The sequence below is a fragment of the Chiloscyllium punctatum genome, chromosome 46, assembly GCF_047496795.1.
Source record: "Chiloscyllium punctatum isolate Juve2018m chromosome 46, sChiPun1.3, whole genome shotgun sequence".
Lineage (NCBI taxonomy): Eukaryota > Metazoa > Chordata > Chondrichthyes > Orectolobiformes > Hemiscylliidae > Chiloscyllium > Chiloscyllium punctatum.
In genome coordinates this window covers 59,713,289-59,732,760 of record NC_092784.1, presented here as the reverse complement: position 1 = coordinate 59,732,760, position 19,472 = coordinate 59,713,289, and the positions used below count along the sequence as shown (strand labels likewise).

At 42.2% G+C, this 19,472-nt stretch overlaps 1 protein-coding gene across 1 annotated transcript in view; it reads left to right on the top strand.

Annotated features, from left to right (window-relative positions):
* The window catches only part of LOC140468175 (voltage-dependent P/Q-type calcium channel subunit alpha-1A-like), a 620,416-nt gene that overhangs the window by 349,315 nt on the left and 251,629 nt on the right, over positions 1–19,472 (top strand). The window contains exon 9 of the mRNA XM_072564404.1: positions 19,255–19,358. Coding sequence (XP_072420505.1) covers positions 19,255–19,358 — 104 coding nt within the window. The remainder of the gene's footprint in view (positions 1–19,254; positions 19,359–19,472) is intronic.

Genomic DNA, 19,472 nt, shown 5'->3' with positions numbered 1-19,472 from the left:
TCATACCATAGAACTGTCAGAGGAAAGCAAACCATGCCCATTTTCACAACAGGCAGCTGCTGAAATATAAAGGTCCTGACAGCCGCTTTGACAGCTGCTGTCAAACATTTTATACATACAGTAAGTATGATGTTAAGGTGCTGGATGGGGGAGTTAGGATGCCAAGTAAATGGTTCTTTACCAAAGATGCAGGCAAATCAATTGTTCAGTCTTTCAGTCACTGGTTAGAGGCAAGATCTTACAGAAAATGGTGAGAGAAATAGAAACAGTTTTTGAGTATTTCACTGCAGAGATAGAGAAAGACCATCTCTTTTACAGTCTGGAGGCTTCTGTCTCTGTATTTTTCATACACAAACTGAACGTCTACCTGGGAGCCAATCAGACAGTTTTTCTCATGCTGATCATTGGTCTTTCCCCATTGGTTGAACAAAGCAACAGTGGAAATTCAATTTGAAATGAATCCCAGTAGCTTATTTTTAATAGTGCAGCAACTCCTTCTGCAGTCCTTAATTTAAAGCAGTATCCTTATCCCATTTTGGTCCACAATGCAAAATAAGAAAACTAAAACATGTGGCCTTTACCTAGGTTGGTTTCAGTCAAAGTAGTAAAATTAATGTCACTGCCCTTACATTAGAAATCTGTTTGTTGAGATGTTGCCCTCTTGCCATTGAACATGATGGCTCCCAAAAGGTGCGATACTTTGCAAACAGAGTGTGCCACAAATGTCAAGATGACAATTACTGTCTTAATTAGGATCTCCTGACCAAAGCATATAGCTAAAAAATCACATACTTTGCAACGCAACACTTTTCTGAATTGACCGAGACATAGTACTTAATATATAGACGCAGAGATTGCCAATCAAAAATGGGAGTCTGTTTCAGAGTATTTCAAAATACTCCAAAAAGACTGTGTTATGTGGCTGTTGAGACCTATTGTATAGCTGATATATTTTAGCTCTCTTCAGTTTGTTTTCTCATTTTATGTAAGGCATGATTTGTCTGGATAGCGCACTAAATAGTATTTTTTCACTACCTTTTGGTGCATGTAGCAATAAAAATGTCAATCAAAAATCAAATCAATTTTCTCTTTTCCTGTCCTGAATCTGTTGACCCATGCTGGGCTGCAGTTGCCTGGTCCTGTGTCTTGCTCAGTGGTGTTCCTCATGTCAAATGTTATCATCTAAGCAACAGCAAAGTCCACTTCTCAAATTGTAGTAATTGTAGCAAGGTCAGCCATGTGGATTTCTTAGAATACGAGTTCCTGATTGGGACTGTTAACAAGGGAGCCCTGGCTGACAGATATAAACTGGAGTGTCTGAGGTTCTGTTTACTCTGAGAGCTGGTACTGAGGTAGCTGGATCAGTGTCAAAGACTCTCCACATGTAAATAAAGGGTGATTGGTGGTGGGATACCAGCCTCTGGAGTTATTCCACAAAGAATGATCACTGATTCATAAACAAGAACTGCAAACCAATGTGATTTGCCTCTACCCAGCCTAGAGGCAGCTCAGGACATTAATTTTAAAATTCAGGCTGTGGCTAACCAAATTGGCAGTTCTAGGAATGGCAATGCAGCATCCTTAATCTGCATAGGCCAGTCACACTTCCACAAAAATTTCATCAAGGATTTTTTTCCACGGACAGCAGGTGTCCAATGTTAAATGTGCTATAAATGCTGAGCAATGAGCACACCTGTTTGCTGATTTAATCACCTAGGTAGAGCATCCTAATTAGATCTTTTGTTCATCTTATTAATTTAATGCATTGGCCTGACAGTCTATGTATAAAACAGTGTAATCATTTCTCAAGCAGGTTATTAGAAACAAGACAACATGGCATTGGATTGGAAGTCCGTGTCCCAAAAGATATAGGCACAGGATGTTGCTTGCAATTCTATGAATGGAAAATTTTCTATAATTTCAGAAATTTAAGTGTCAACTCTGAAACTATTCCCAACTACTCTGTCACTTCCCGGTAATCAGATATGAGATAATGTTGACAAACCAAAGATTTAAATCTGCAGCTTGTATAATAATCAACATTTTTTTCAAGAAGATAAGAACCTTTTTCTTATTGCTCCTTGCTTCCCTGTACTTTAATGGCTTAGAGGATGACCTAAACTCAGGAATTTGCATGCTAATTTGGAATTAGTCAGAAAATAGTGCATACTATATTCCTTAATATTCTCCTCCTCTACCTCTGTTCCATTGCTTAAATTGCAGTCATAACGTGAAGCATTTGGAGGTGTCATAGAGAGAAATGTAAAATGCGATGATTCATATGGTTAGTGAACAGTTCAGTTGAGATTCTGACACGATGCACATGGCATCATCAGGCATGTGCTCTCACTGTGCGTGTTTATCCAATTTCTTATTGGTGCTTTGAGAGGAAAGAATGAACAAGCGTTGAGGGGTCTGTAACAGGCTTGAGGAATCATTTACAATCTGTTCTTTTTACTTGTAAGAGTTGCAAAGGATGGGGAGGCGATAGAGTGAAGGGAAAGAGAAAAATATTAAAATTTTAAATTTCTGTTTTCAAACCTAATAGTGTATGAGACATACAAAACAAATGACTAAAGTTAACAAGGATAGACTTATTGGGTGAAGCACAAATACATATTTGAATTAACTATCAAATGAAGGACAGTTGTTGCAAGTCTCCAAGTCTGCCATCTGTCTGGAATAATCTCCTTGTCATAGTTATGCTAGTTCCAGAATATAGGAAATATTCTCAGGCTGGCTCATTTCGGGTGGTATTGACTTCTAAGTGAGAAAGGTGTAATTTCATACCTTACTCTGGGATTTGAGTTTTAATCTAGGCTGAAATGCAGTGTGAAACTGCATTCTAGAATGCTGCATAATTGGAGGTTCCATCATTAAGATAAAATGTTAAACTCCAGACTGCTTATTCCAAGACAGCTTCCAATTTCACCCACATTAACAGTAGTTATTATTTTTAAAGTCAGCCTTCTTCTTTTGTCTTGCATTAACAGCAAGTAGTAAGTCTCTACCAAAACAGTCTTGGTGAAAATGATGGTCTTTGTTTAAATTGCCTCTACACACACACTTATCAGGCTGTGCTTTAACTTTCATTTAATATAATTTCATCTAGCACTGGCCTCTTGAGCATCCTCAAGTTTAGTTACATCACCATGGATGGCATGTCTTCTGTTGGTCACAAAGCTCTTGAATTTCCTCCCTGAACCTTCCTGACTCTTTACTTCTCTGTGCTCTTTTAAAACTCTCTTTAATACTTATTTATTTTTGCAAGTTTTTGGTCATCAGCCCTAAAATCATCTTGCGTGTCACTTGTTTCATAATACTTCTGAAAAACTCACTGGGCTGTTGAATTGATATGCTGTCTTTAAGGTAATGCTAGAACTGTTGTTTATCAAACAAATGGTTCATTCCATTATGTTACTTCTCACACTCAGTATACCTTTAAGAGAAATTCTCATTTTATTATCACTATATCATAGCATGTGAACTGAGGGCATAAAGGTCTCAGATGCCATCTTTTTTGAGATCACCTGAACTATCTCACACTGTTAAAAGCATGCTGAGCCTACTACTAGCTCAGACACTTGAGTCTCTGTGAGTGTAATAACTCTATATAATAGCCAGCTGTAATAAATATACAGTGGATCTTCCTATACCATGTTATCCATGCCTAATTTATGTTATGAGGGATAACATTAGGAGGCAAAACTCCTATCGCATTCATTATGTGTGAACGTTTAAGGTGTTTCTAAGGAATTCACTGAGATACTCTGTAAGTGCATGTTCTTTCTGTTATTGCTGGAACCTGACATAGTATTATGGCTGAGGAGATATGTATCATTTATTTTTGGAAAGGCAAACCAGAGAAAATGTTTGTGTTTCAAGTTGATTTCTCACGTCCAATAACCACAGTTAATGTTGTATCCTGACATTCTTGCATGATGATCATACCTTGTGATCTGAAATGTCCTTTGACTTGTTTTTCCTTTTTAAGAGTTTTTTGATTAAATTTTCTGGTCTCTTGCTCCCTCTCTTAGGCACCAAATATGATATGTTACACCTTGGAAATATCAGCTGGATAGCTGTCATGATTTTTTCCATTGGCCCGTTGTCACTAACTGCTAAGATGCAAAAGGGTGGCAACCTGGACTAATACAATTAGCCAGCTGGAAATAAACTAAGGAATCTGGTTTTGCAGCCTTTAATATGAAAACGTGATTGCTGTATCCAATGTATGGTGTCTTTGTGATTTAATTTTACACATCTTACACCACAAAATACAAATAATGAAGTTTTTAACCTTTTAATTCAGCATTATTGAAACCTGCTTGCAAATATTAGTAGTTTTCTGGGAACTCATGAAAATTGTGATGTTCTTCTGGAAGCCCCTGCAAATACTGGCAACTTCCTAGGAACTACTGGAAGTAGTTACTCATTTCCAGGGAGCCCTGAAAATATTGGCACATTCCTCAAGATCCCCTTTGCAGTGATTGTAATGAGGTCAGCGAGCTGGACATCGTAGAATATGAGTTCCCTGATTGGGGCTGCTAATCTGGTCCAATTAGCGATTCCTGGCAGACCGATATAAAGAAAAGAGATAAACAGATATAAAGAGAATCTGGCACTCTGAGAGCTGATTCTGCAGATGCAGTAGTAGAGTCAAGGACTGTTTGTGTTAAAATAAAGGGTGACTTGGTGACAGGGTACCATCCCTGTGGCAATGAGAGTAAAGCATGTTCCTGAAGAAACTTACTCGCAACAGTCATCTTTTGAGTTGAGGTGGAAAATTTCTTACATCATGTCTTTGTTTGGGAAGTGTTACTCATTTGACCCTGACATCAAAGACTTGGCCCAGTACGTGGGAAGAATGATTTTTTTTGTGAGCAGATGACTATGTGGCAGATGAAAAGCAATGCATAATTCCCTTAACAGCCTGTGGAGCTGCAGCCTTCTTGGTTATGAGGACCCTAACTTTCCCTGAGGCACCAGATACTAAAACCTTTGAAGAATTGACAGATGTAGTTCAGGAATATTATGACCCTAAGCCTCTTCTAATTCTTGGACACTATTGTTTTTACTCAGCAATTCGAGAAACCAGGGAATCCGTATGGGATTCTTGACTGGGTTAAGATGACTGACAGAAGCGTGTAATTTTGGCTCAACTCTTAATGAGATGCTTACAGACTGGTATGTGAGATTAATGATGTAATTATGCAAAGGCACCTACTAGCTGAAGCCTAGCTGGACCTCAAACAGGCACTACAACTGGCTTTGTCATTGAAAAATATGGCAAGTGGGGTACATGAGCTGCAGGATATTCCAATAGAAGAGATGAAATAACTGATGGATCATCTAGTGAGGCTTTGTGGGTGGAGCTAAGAAATAAGAAGGGGATGGTGACATTATTGGGGTTGTACGAAAGGCCCCCAAATAGTCAATGGGCATTAGAGGAACAAATATGCAGGAACATTGAGGAGACTTGTTGGAGCAATAATGTTGTCATAGTCAGGGATTTTAATTTTCCTAACATAGACTGGGACTGCCAGAGCAATAAGGACTTACATGGGGTGGAATTTGTTAAGTGCATTCAGGAAAGTTTCCTCAAGCAGTATATAGAGGGTCATACTTGGGAAGGGCAAAACTTGACCTACAGTTGGGAAATAGGGCAGGACAGGTGTTTGAGGTGACAGTGGGGGAGCACTTTGGAACCAGTGACCATAGTTTTATTAATTTTAAAATAGTAATGGAGAAAGAAAAAACTGGTCCACAGGTTCAGGTTCTAAATTGGGGCAAGGCAAATTTTGATGGAATTAGACAGGAGCTTGCAGGGGTTGATTGGAGTAGTTTGTTTGCCGGCAAAGGGGCTTCCAGCAAGTGGGAGGCCTTTAAAAGTGAGATGGCTAGAGTTCAAGGTCTATATGTTCCTTTGAGGGTGAAGGGCAAGGTTGGCAAGAATAGCGAACGCTGGATGACAAGATGTTGAGGTTTTGACTAGAAAAAACAAGGAGGCGTAATTCAGGTACAGGCAGCTGGGATCAAGGGAATACCTGGAGGTATACAGGGAATACAGACATTTACTGAAGAAGGAAATCAGGAGGGCAAAAAGATGGCATGAGATAGCCTTGGCTGAGGAGATTAGAGTGAATCCAAAGAGGTATTTTATGTATATTGAATGATAAAGAATAACTAGAGAGAGAATAGGACCCCTCAAGGACCAAGTGGACATGTGTATGTAGAACCGCAGGAGATGGGTGAGGTTCTCAATGAATATTTCTCCTCTGTGTTTACCATGGAGAAAGATATGAAGACTTAGGAACTTTGGAGGTTAGTGGTGATATTTTGGAGACAGTCTATATTGCAGTAGAGGAGAAGATGTTGGATGTATTAGAATGTATGAAGGTGGATAAATCTCCTGGTCCTGACCAGATATATCCAAGATGCCTCGGTGATGTCCCAGAAGACTGGAAAGGTAGTGAATATTATGCCATTATTCAAGAATAGCTCCAAAAAAAAGCCTAGGAACTATAGACCAGTAAGTTTAGCATCTCTGATGGGTAAGTTACTTGAGAAGATTCTGATGGATAAGATATACATACATACAGGGTTTGATTAGGAGTAGTCAGCATGGCTTTGTGAGTGGAAGATCATGCCTCACAAATTTGTTAGAGTTCTTAATTTATATGGATTTCAGTAGGGCCTTTGATAAGCTTCCATTGGATCAGCTGATCTGGAAAGTTAGATTGCATGGAATCCAGGGCAAGCTGGAAAATTGGATACAAAATTAGCTTGAGGGTAGGAAGCAGAAGCTAATAGTGGAAGGATGCTTGTCAGGCTGGAGGCCTGTGACTAGTGGAGTGCCTCAGGGGTCAGTGCTGGGCCCATTGCTGTTTGTTATTAATATCAAGGATTTAGATGAGAATGTATAAGGCATGATTAGTAAGTTTGCTGATGACACTAAAATACGTGGTATTGTAGACAGTGAGGGAAGTTATCAGAAATTGCAGCAGGATCTTGATCAGGTGGGGAAGTGAGCTGAGAAACGACAAATGCAGTTTAATATCGATAAGTTTGAGGTCTTGCATTTTGGAAAGTCAAATCAAGGAAGAAGTTTCATGGTGAATGTTAGAGCCTTAAGGAGTGTAGTGGAACAGAGGGATCTTGGAGTTCAGGTTCACTGTTCTCTGAAAGTAGAGTCACAGGTAGACAGGGCAGTGAAGAAGGCTTTTGGCACAGTGGCCTTCATCGGTTAGTTGGGAAGTTATGTTGCAAATATACAGGACATTGGTGAGGCCACACTTGGAGTATTGTGTTCAGTTTTAGTCACCTTGTTATAGGAAGGATTTTGTTAAACTGAAAACTGCAAGAAATTTGCAAGTATATTGCATGGACTCAGTGGTCGAGTTATAGGGAGAGGGTGGACAAGCTTGGACATTTTCTTTGGTGTGTAGGAGACTGAGGGGGGACTTTGTTGGAAATGTGTTCCTGGAAAAGCGCAGCAGGTCAGGCAGCATCCAAGGAACAGGAGAATCGAAGTTTCGGGCATAAGCCCTTCTTCAGGAATGAGGAAAGTGTGTCCAGAAGGGTAAGATAAAAGGTAGGGAGGAGGGACTTGGGGAGGGGTGTTGGAAATGGGATAGGTGGAAGGAGGTCAAGGTGAGAGTGATAGGCCGGAGTGGGGTGGGGGCGGAGAGGTCAGGAAGAAGATTGCAGGTTAGGAAGGTGGTGCTGAGTTCGAGGGATTTGACTGAGACAAGGTGGGGGGAGGGGAAATGAGGAAACTGGAAAAATCTGAGTTCATCCCTTGTGGTTGGAGGGTTCCTAGGCGGAAGATGAGGCGCTCTTCCTCCAACCGTCGTGTTGCTATGGTCTGGCGATGGAGGAGTCCAAAGACCTGCATGTCCTTGGTGGAGTGGGTGTGGGAGGGGGAGTTGATGTGTTGAGCCACGGGGTGATTGGGTTGGTTGGTCCGGGTGTCCCAGAGGTGTTCTCTGAAACGTTCCGCAAGTAGGCGGCCTGTCTCCCCAATATAGAGGAGACCACATCGGGTGCAGCGGATGCAATAAATGATGTGTGTGGAGGTGCAGGTGAATTTGTGGCAGACATGGAAGTATCCCTTGGGGCCTTGGAGGGGAGTAAGGGGGGAGGTGTGGGTGCAAGTTTTGCATTTCTTGTAGTTGCAGGGGAAGGTGCCGGGAGTGGAGGTTGGGTTGGTGGGGTGTATGGACCTGACGAGGGAGTCATGGAGGGAGTGGTCTTTTCGGAATGCTGATAGGGGAGGGGAGGGGAATATATCCCTGGTGGTGGGGTCTGTTTAGAGGTGGCGGAAATGAAGGCGGATGATACTCTGTATATGGAGGTTGGTGGGGTGGTAGGTGAGGACCAGTGGGGCTCTGTTCTGGTGGCGGTTGGAGAGGCGGGGCTCAAGGGCGGAGGAGTGGGAAGTGGAGGAGATGCGGTGGAGAGCATCGTCGACCACGTCTGGGGGGAAATTGCGGTCTTTGAAGAAGGAGGCCATCTGGGTTGTACGGTATTGGAACTGGTCCTCCTGGGAGCAGATGCAGCGGTGACGAAGGAATTGGGAATATGGGATGGCGTTTTTACAGGGGGCAGGGTGGGAGGAGGTGTAGTCTAGGTAGCTGTGGGAGTCGGTCGGTTTACAGTAAATGTCCGTGTTGATTGGGTCACCCGAGATAGAGATGGAAAGGTCTAGGAAGGGGAGGGAGGAGTCTGAGACAGTCCAGGTGAATTTAAGGTCAGGGTGGAAGGTGTTGGTAAAGTGGATGAACTGTTCAACCTCCTCGTGGGAGCACGAGGCAGCACCGATACAGTCATCGGTGTAGCAGAGGAAAAGGTGGGGGGTGGTGCCAGATGGACTGTTTCACATATCCTACGAAGAGGCAGGCATAACTGGGGCCTATGCGGGTGGCCATGGCTACTCCTTTGGTTTGGAGGAAGTGGGAGGATTGGAAAGTGAAGTTGTTCAGGGTGAGGACCAGTTCAGTCAGTCGAAGGAGGGTGTCAGTGGAAGGGTACTGGTTGGTACAGTGGGAAAGGAAGAAGCGGAGGGCTTTGAGTCCTTTGTGATGGGGGATGGAGGTGTATAGGGACTGGATGCCCATGGTGAAGATAAGGCGTTGGGGACCGGGGAAGCGATAATCATGGAGGAGGTGGTGGGCGTGGGTAGTGAGGGGGGACTTTATAGAGATGCATAAGATCATGAGAGGTTTGGATAGGGTGGATGCACTCAGTCTTTTTCCCAGGGTTGTGGAATCGAGGACTAGAGGGCATCAGTTTAAGGTTAGAGGGGAAAGAATAAAAGGGAACCTGAGGGGTAACTTTTTTTACACAGAGGGTGCTACGCCTATGGAATGAGCTGCCAACGAAGTACATTAATAGTATTTAAAGGCATTTGGACAAATATATGGATAGGAAAGGATTAGAAGGATATGGGCCAAATGCAGGGAAATGGGGTTACAGTGAAATTACATTTTGGTCAGCTTTGACCAGTTTGGACTAAATGGCCTGTCTCTGTGCTATGGGATTCTATGACTTCCAGTGGATACCCTCACCATTCCGACTGAGTTTGGGGACACCACTTGAGTGCAGTCAATTGCATAATCTCACTTAGGCCATTCCTTGAACTCTAGGTTAGCCAACAGCAAAACCCAAAACAAAGCCAAGCCTCAGACAAACGGTTAAAATTTTCTTCAAGCTCCTGGCTGGCAAGGCATTGTAGTTTCTGCCAGTATTTGGATTCAAGACACCTAAAGAGCCCTTCTCGACCTAAATTGAGTAAGTTAACTCATAGGCCAGTATCGAGGAAAGTTCATACCCTGGAAAGTCCCCCTATATCTGGTTTGGAATAGTTAAATTGCTAAGCAATATCCAAATCAGCACCAGTGAAAACAAACATCTGGTTAAATGGTTATCCAGTTCTAATGGAGGTCAGTACTGATACAGCCATGTTAGTGATCGCGGAACCAGTTTTTACTAAATCTGCTTGAGACTCCAGCCCTTAAATTTGCATAAGAGTGTGATATGGGTCAAATGCTTGGAAATGGGATGAGATCAGTTTAAGATATCTGGTTGTTGTGGACGAGTTGGACCAAAAGGTGTCTTTCTGTGCTGTATAACTCTATGACTTAATGATTCCAAGACCTCAGCTTAGGCTGAGAACCTATACCGGGGGACCTTTACAGATTGAGGGTACAACTTTGGTTCCAGACTCTTATGAAAAGCAGCTGGTTCAGTTATCAGTGATTATAGTCTCAGGCCCATGTTTGATGAGGCGAAATTAGTTGCGAAAGCTTCAACTAGATTGGCTCAACATTTTTCAATTTGAAAATGGCTGGCTGAGTGAAGTCCTAACTAAATGCCCAGAAGTTTTTGAGGAAGGTTTATGAACTATCAGAGAAGCCAAGGCCACCTTACATATTGACCTGGCAGTAATTCCACAATTTTGCAAGGCTACCTAGTGCAATTTGCCTTATATGCAAAAGTACAGCTAGAAATCAGAAGGCTGGAAAGTGAAGGAATCATCAAACCAGTCCAATGTTTAGAAAGGGCAGCACTGGTCTAACCGATTTTGAAGCCCAACTGGTTAGTATGTCTTCTGGGAATCTTAAACAAACGGTAAACTGCTTTTTGCAGCTGGATAAATACCTAATCACTCACATAGAAGATTTATGTGCAAAATGGGTGGGGAGGCTGACCTTCATGAAGCTGGGCCTGAGCCATGCTTACTTGCAATTATGTTGAGATGAGGATTCCCAGACATATGCTACAATTAATACCCTTAAGGGCTTGTACAAAAATACAAGCCTGCCATTTGGTAGCCTGTTCAATTTTTCTCTGGATGTTGGAGAACATTTTGCAAGGTCTACCTCAGGTCTCCATTTACTTAGATGATGTTCTAATTACAGGGAAAGCAAATAAGGAACATTTAGAACTTGGACATAGTCCTAAGGCATTTTTCCAAGGCTGGCATCCACCTAAGAAGGGAAAAATGTGTGTTCCAGACTCCTCAAATTACCTGCTAGGGCTACAAAGTCAACAAGACTGGGTTACACCTGTTGGAAGGTAAAGTGAGGGTAATCAAAGGTGCCCTGGCTCCCACATCTGTCCAGGAGCTTGGGTCATTTCTTAGGCTGGAAATTATTGTGGAAAGTTCATATATAACCTGGCCTCCATCCTGGCACCTTTGCATCAACTCCTTTTAAAAAAAAAGGTCAGCCTTGGAAATGGTCACATAGACAAGCCCTATCTTTCAGTGAAGTAAAGAAACATCTATCATCATCTAAGGTGTTAGCACACTATGATCTCAGGAAAGATCTGCTGTTGACATGTGATATTAGCTCGCAGATGGCCCAATGGAGAGGAATGCCCAATATTGTATGCATCCAGAACTTTGGCTAATGCAGTGCGTAACTATGCTCAGATAATTAAAGAAGGATTGGTAATCATATTTGGAGTCAGGAAGTTCCACTGATGCCTTTATGGGTGGAAATTGGTTACAACAGACCACACACACCTACTTAGTCTGTAAAAGAAGACAAGGAGGTGCTGCCCATAACTTAGATCACATTCAACAATAGTCCATAATACCAAATGCGTATAATTAAAAGTTAGAATACCATCTGGGAGGCCGAGTTGCGAATGCAGACACATCGAGTGGCCCCCCCCCATTAGCAAATACACCATCAATTTTATCCCCAGTTGAAGAGTATATAATGGTACTAAGTTTGCTGGACCCACTCCCAGTCAAGCTGATAACATCAAACTTTGGATGCTGAAAGATCCAGTCGTCAACTGAACTACTGGTAGTGATGGGGTAAACCAAAGGGCCATCACAAACCCTTTTGGATCGGAGAGACCAGCTCACAGTAGCGAATAGCATATTGTTATGGGAAGCAAAAGTAATTGTCTTGAGCAAATGTCGCCATCAGAAATTGGCTGCACTCCACTAGGGCCATCAGGGGGTCTCCAGAATGACGATGTTGATGAAAAATTGTGTCCAGTGGCCAGGCTTGAATGCAGACATAGCCACATTGGTGGGGTAATACCCAGAGTATCAGCAAGGACAAAAATTATTGCTTACAGCCCCCCACATTGGTGGTAATGGCTGGGTAAACCTTGGGCTCGGTTGAACATCAACAGTACATGTCCTTTCGTCGGCTTAATATTCTTAGTCATTGTCGATGCCTACTCAAAGACATGCATTTGATGCCAATACAGTCCATTTGTCTTACAAGGGGTTGTTAGAAAACCTGCATACATCTTTTTCTATATGTTGAGCACTGGAAGTCACACATAATGGGCCATCATTTATCAGTCGGGAATTTAGGCATTTACTAAAGTCTGATCGGATTCGACATATAAGGACCGTTCCATACCGCCCATCATCCAATGGCCTGGCAAAAAGCACGGTCCAAACTCTGAAGGCAGATTTGAAGAAATAATCTACAGCCTCACTAGATAACAAGCAGTCACGGTTCTTGTTTGATTATAGGACCACCCCACATGCAACTACAGGGATACCACTGGCAGAGCTGCTAAATGGTAGAAGACTCCGCACCAGGTTAAGTCTGATCTTCCTGGACATGAGGGGGGAGGGTGAAATAGCATCAGGAACGCCAATGCCGACACAAAACTCCACCAAGCAAGACAGACTGTTTGATACAGTGGATGAAGTTTGGTGTAAGAACCACAAAATGGCATGGTTAAGAGGCATGGCTGATGCGAGGTCAGGACCAGTGATGTAGATGTGATGGTTCTGAACAAGCACCTGTACCATATGAAAGCCGCAAATTTGCAAATGGAGCAGGAGCAAAGTGTACTGTATTCCTTGGAACAGTTGGAAAGACTGCCAGAACCCTTGGGTTCATCCTGTCCATCAAGCATTGATGAGTCCTCTGAATCAGAGATTGGCATGACGGATGTAGCTGCCTTGACCTTTGCAGCTGGAAGAAGAAAATTAAATTTTATCGAGGCACTCCTGGCGCAAGAGGTGAGCTCCTGTGTGTTGCATGCCGTCCGTATTGTATGCCGAGTTGGAGAAACCTGACCCAGTGCTAAAATGCCCCAGGAGGCCCTCCAAGAAAAGGGACTCAGAACAGGAAGGATGTAGCAATTGTAACAAGGTGATCCAACTGGACATCATAGAATATGAGTCCCTGATTAGGACTGTTAACCTGGTTCAATCAGGCAGCCCTGGCTGACAGACAAAAATAAGTGTCAGAGATTCTGCCACTCTGGTAGCTGACTCTGAAGAGGCAGTGCTCGAGTAAATAAAAGGTGACTTGATGAGGGATACCAGCCTCTGTAGAATTATTTAACCTTTGAATGTGAACACATTTGCATGGACATTCCCCTGAAAATATTGACTGATAGAATCCCTCAGTTATAAATTCTGGAAAACATGTCAGGGTTTTCGCATCCTCTCCAGGAAGCAGAGGGGCAATGGTGACAGTAAACTTAAGGAATTGTTAAATTGGCTCTTCCAACCTGGTCCCACCACTGAGGCGTTTTACCAGCAGTGGGATTAAATATGGATTGGCTGCCCATTTCAAAAACATAGCATAACTAATAACACAATTCAGGGCAATTTAACAGCACAGTCAGCATTTCCTGATGTTGAGGTACCTGCAAGCTAAATGGAGGCTAACACACTAAAGTAACCCTGGGCAACCATTGGAACCAGAGGCTTGATGTTCCAAAGAGGCAGCCATGGGCAGAGAAAGTAGCCCTTATAGCGCCAACTATCTACTTGGAAAGGGTTTCCTTTCTACCCTGATTTTTAAAATCATTTTATAAATTAACCTAGCCACTGATACATCCTGCATGTCTTTACAGTGACCATGACTCCTCCCATTGTATGACTGAGGCTTCAGAATTCATTGAAAGTCATCCTATGGAGCTTAAATAGACATTTAAAAAGAATTGTGAAGGAGGACGATTAGGTTGAAAGATTAGGGCAATTTAGTTGGGAGATAGTGGTAATTGATGGATTGGTAGCTCCAGCCAATGTGGAAGTTATAATGATCTGGACTGGGGAACTGGCAGCTGGCAACTGTTCATACTTTCTGAATGAGGAGTCAGGTGGTACTGAATACTTCATTGAGGGACAGGTTGTTTGTCACCATGGATCTAAGGCAGAAGAACATTCTGACTGATTCCAGTCGTTTATTATTGAGACTCACTGGGAGAGATACAATATCCTGTCTCATAATTGCAGTTCCTTTTTCACTTAGTCATGAGGGCAATGTCTCAAGCATAGAATAACAGTCTCAAGATTCCAAATTCAGGTATTCCCCATTGATGCAATACTGAAGTAAACTCAATCATGAGCCTAAGTTTAAGAAACCGTTGTATTAATACACTGCTTCATCATGCATTTCAAAATATGTGTTCATTAAATTACGCTCACCACCCTCTAAGTAGCAAGGTTCCTTTTTATTCTCAGCTCTAAATTATGTTTGAGCTTGTGTCCACTAGTTCTCGGGGTTCCACAGTCTGGAGAAACATGCCTTTTGTGTCCCCTTTATCTAGCACTTTAAGAATTTTGTAAATTTCAATGAGATCGCATCTCATTTTTGTAGAATCAAGGAAGTGCAGGCCCAGTCACCTTAATCTTGCATCATAGCAGAATGCAACCATTCTAGAAATAATGAGAGGCTTAAACAGAGTAGACAGGAAAGGTCTGTTTTCTGAGAGGTTACACACCAGGGGGCACAAATTTAAGGTGATTATAGAAGGACTGTAGGGAAAGTTTGAGGAAAGTCTTTTTCACGCAGAGGCTGCTTGCTGCCTGAGGTTTGCTGCCCATTTGATGATGGAGGCAGAAACCTTCAGCTTGTTTCCAATGTATCTGAAGTGCTGTCACTTGCAAGGCTTTGAACCAGTCTTTTCTCAGCTGGTATGGACATGTTGGGTTGAATGGTTATCTTCTGTGCTGTAAATTTCCATGGTGCTATTGTCTTTTTCAAATGTGCACGTTCTCAGGAGCAAATCAGTAAGTATGTAACTTGAAATGTCTTTGCATTGTTGAGTATAAACTATTATATATGGTAACAGTTTGGTAAATATTCCAGGATCAGCAATATTGTTATCCCATTGGAGTTTGAAGCACTGTTGTTCCTTGGAAATTTTATTAAGAGATACTATGGAATTGCAGAGATTTTGATGTGTGATATGTAGCCAGTAAATCAATCTGTGTTTCCCGTAAGGTCGGCAGTATCACTTGTTAAAAAAAAATGAGATTGCTGTACACTAGCCAGCAAAGCTGTTTTTATTAATTTTTCTGGGTAAGATGCTGAACTCAGAATTTTTCCTTTGAGAGACAGAGCATTCAAAAACTAACCATCCAAATGCTGATATTCTGACATGTCATGCCAACTTCAGGTTTGGGCCCAGAATTCTCTCATGAGAGATTTCTTGGTCTTAGCTATTTGCAAAGATCTCAAATGGCCATTTAAAAAAAAGATTACCTAGTAGTAGAGCACTAATAACAGGTCATCAAGCCATAGACCTGCTCATATTCTCCCATTATTGTCTATTTTCATCCCATCAGTGTGGTTTCCATCCTGTCCCCAGTACTGGGACTCGCTTCGTCAATAACACAAATGATATTTCTTGTGACTGTGACCACAATGCAATATCCTTCATCATCTTCCTTGGCTTCTGTATAAGTTCTTGAAGAAGGGCTTATGCCCAAAAAGTCGATTCTCCTGCTCCTCAGATGCTGCCTGGCCTGCTGTGTTTTTCCAGCACCACATTTTTCAACTCTGGTCTTCAGCATCTCTGCAGTCCTCATTTTCTCCTTCTTTATAAGTTAAGCATGGTCAATTAGTATTCTCATTCATGTCTTTTCCTTCAACCTTCACTGTATTGGTAGCACTCTCACCTCTAAGTCAGAAAGTCATGAGTTCAAGTTCTACTTATCTGACATTTCCAGTACTGTGTAATGTTTCAAATTCAAAATTAAACCTAGGACATCAAGGATGAATATAGAGAATCTGCAGGACAACTACAAATTGGAGGAACAACAACTTATCTTCCGTCTGGGCAGCCTACAGCCAGGAGGACTCAACATTGAGTTCTCCATTTTCATATAACCTTCTTTCTCATCCCCGACTCCCTTCCCAGCCCCTCCCCCTCCCTTGCACTCCTCTCTGCCACCAACCGGATTCACACCTCCCATTGACCAACCAGGTAGTACCCTCTACCCGTCTTCACCTATCCCCACTTCACCACCCTGCCCCCGCCATCCCCTTTACCTGCAGCTCCCCTACACGTACCCTAAGTCCTGAAGAAGGGTTACACCCAAAACGTCAACTTCACCTCTTGATGCTGCCTGGCTTGCAGTGTTCTTTCAGCCTCCTGCCTGTCTCCCATTTGTATTTGCCTTCTTGACAAGTCTCCTATGTAGTACTATGTTAAAGGCGTTGCTGAAATCTTTACAAACTGCATCAACTACACTATCTGCATCTTCACACCTGTTCATCTCCTCAAAAAATTCAATCAAATTTGTCAAGCATGACCTCCCTCTGACAAAGCTATGCTGACTATCTCTGATTAAGCCTTAACTCTTCAAATGGAGATAGATGCTCTCCTTCAGAATTTTCTCCAATAGTTTCCCTTCTACTGACATGAGGCTAACTGGTCTGTAGTTCTCTGGCTTATCTCTACAACCCTTCTTAAATATTGGAACCATATTAGCTGTTCAGCAGTCCACTTACACCACCCCTGTGGCCACAGAGGAATTAAAAATCTCGATTAGTGCCCTTGCAGTTTGTTCCCTTGCCTCCCACAGCAGCCAGGAGACATTTATCTAGACCTGGAGATTTGACCACCTTTATGCCTGCCAACATCTCCAATACCTTGTCCTTCCCTATGTCAATTTGCTCAAGCACCTCACAGTGTCTCCCCTTGGGTTCCATTCCTTCTTCACTTTCTTTTGTGTAGACGGATGTGAAGTATTGGTTCAACACTCTACCAATGTCCTCTTTCTCCACCGGCATATTGCTCCCTTGGTGCTTAATGGACCCTACTGTTTCTCTGGTTATCCTCGTCCCACTGACATAGAATATCTTGGGATTTCCCTCACTTTTACCAGCCAGAGCTTTCTCATATGCCCTCTTTGTTTTTCTAATTGTTTTCTTACGTTCCACCCTGCACTTCCTGTATTCCACTAATGCCTCCACTAATTTGTTCCCTTGTACCTGCTAAAAGCCTGTCTTTCCCTTCTCATCATATCCCGAATATCTCTGGTCATCATTGGTTCTCTGGGCTTGTTACTCCTTCCTATCTCCCCAGAAGGAGCATGTTGTGCTTGTACAATTTTTGAACACACAACCCCATTGCACTTTTGTAGATTTCCAACGAATAGCTGCTCCCAGTCTACCTTGGTCAGATCCTGCCTCATTTTACTAAAATATACTCTCCTCAATCCAAAACTTTTTTTTTTGCAACTTGTCTATTTCTTTGCTCGTAATAAACTTAAAGGCACCATTTTGTGATCGCTGTCAGTAAAATGCTCCCCCACTACCACCTCAACCACATTCATTCTCCAGAGTTAGATCCAGAACAGCTCCATCCCTTGTTGGACTTTTAACATATTGGCTTAAAAGTTTCTCCTGTATACATTTCAAGAAATTCACTCCATCTTAGGCCTCAACACTCTCTCTTTCCCACGTAATATTGGGAAAGTTGATATTACCAACTGTAATTACCCTTTTGTTATTATTTTTACACACCTGCATGAATTTTGCACAAATTTGTTCTGCAATTTCTCACCAAATCTCTGGGAGTCTATTATAGACACCTAGCAATGTGGCTGCCCCTTTTTTATTCCTAAATTCTGCCCACAAAGCTTCATTTGATGCCCCCTCCAAGATATCATTTTCCTTACTGCAGTAAATGACTCCTTAACTAATAATGCAATGCCTCCTCCTCTTTTACTCCCTCCTCTGTCTTGTCTGAAGATTCATTATCCTATAATGTTGAGTTCCCATCCCATGTGATGGCTACTATATTGCATTTTCACATATCAATCATCACCTTTAACTCATCCGTTTTACTGGGAGTACTCCTGGCATTAAACTAAAGACCATCCAGTCTTGCCATACTCCTTGAAAATCAGTACAGCTGCACTTCCTTTGACTTGATTTTGTGCCCTTATTCTGGTAACAGATCCCACCTTTCCCAGAAATGGTCCCAGTGATCCAAGAATCTAATACCCTCTCTCCCACACCAAATTTTAAGTCACTGAATCATCTCCACTATTTTCCTGTTTCTGTGCTTACTAGCATGTGGCACCGTGAGTAATTCAGAGATTACAACTCAAGAGGTCCTGCCATTTAGTCTACTGCCTAGGTCCCTGAATTCAAGACCTCATCCCTCTTTTTCTGCTTGTGTCTTGGTACTAACATGTACCATGACCTCTGCCTTATCAATCTCCCACTTCAGGATTCCCTGCAGCTGTTCGGTGACATCCTGGACCTTACACCAGGGAGGCAACAAGTCATCCTGCAGTCATGATGACGTTGACTATCTGTTTCCTTGACTATAGAATCTCATATTACTGTTGCCCTTCCTCTCTTTGTCCCCTCCTGTACAGACAGGCTGCTTGAGGTTCCAGAAGCTTGGCTCTGTCTGCATTTCCTGAAGGAACCAGTGCTCTCATCAGCCTCCAAAATGGAATGCCAATTTGTAAGAGGGACCCCAGGGATTCCTAGATTTCTTTTAAGTACATCTATGCTGTCATACCATTTGCCTCAACTATTTCAGATGTCCACATTTTGAAAAAGTAATTCTTCTGAATTCTTTATGGATTGATTAGTGATTACCATATGTGTATTATATTTATGATTCCTAGTTTTGGTCTTCCCTACAGGTGGAAATCTTTTTGTCTTTAGTCTTAACTGTCAAAAACCTTCATAATATTGGAGTCCCCTACATGATTTTAAAGTGAAATCAATTCTGTTAGGAAAAAATGGATCAACTCATGGCAATGCAGGTAATAGAAATATTGAGGGTGGATGTGACAGAGACGAAGGTTTAAAAACTCAGCTGGCTCCACTTTTCTCCCCTTGTTTCCTTCCTCTTTGAGAGAAAAACTGTGCATATTTATGAAAACATCTCTCCTATATATGGGAGAGAAAAACTGCTGAATACTGATACCAGAGAGAGAAAGGAATGCAGTTCCTATGCTAACACAAGCTGGCAGCTAATTTTATTTTTATTTTTACTTTTCAGAGCAATGATGCCTTAGGAAATACCTGGAACTGGTTGTATTTTATCCCCCTCATCATTATTGGCTCCTTTTTTATGCTGAATCTTGTCCTTGGTGTCCTGTCAGGGTAAGTAGCTCTTTGTGTATCTATATTTTGCTTTAGAAAATTTCAACCCTGAACTTCTAGATCATTTGGGTATGCTAATAAAAAGAGATTGCTGTCAAAGTTTTTCATCTTGCA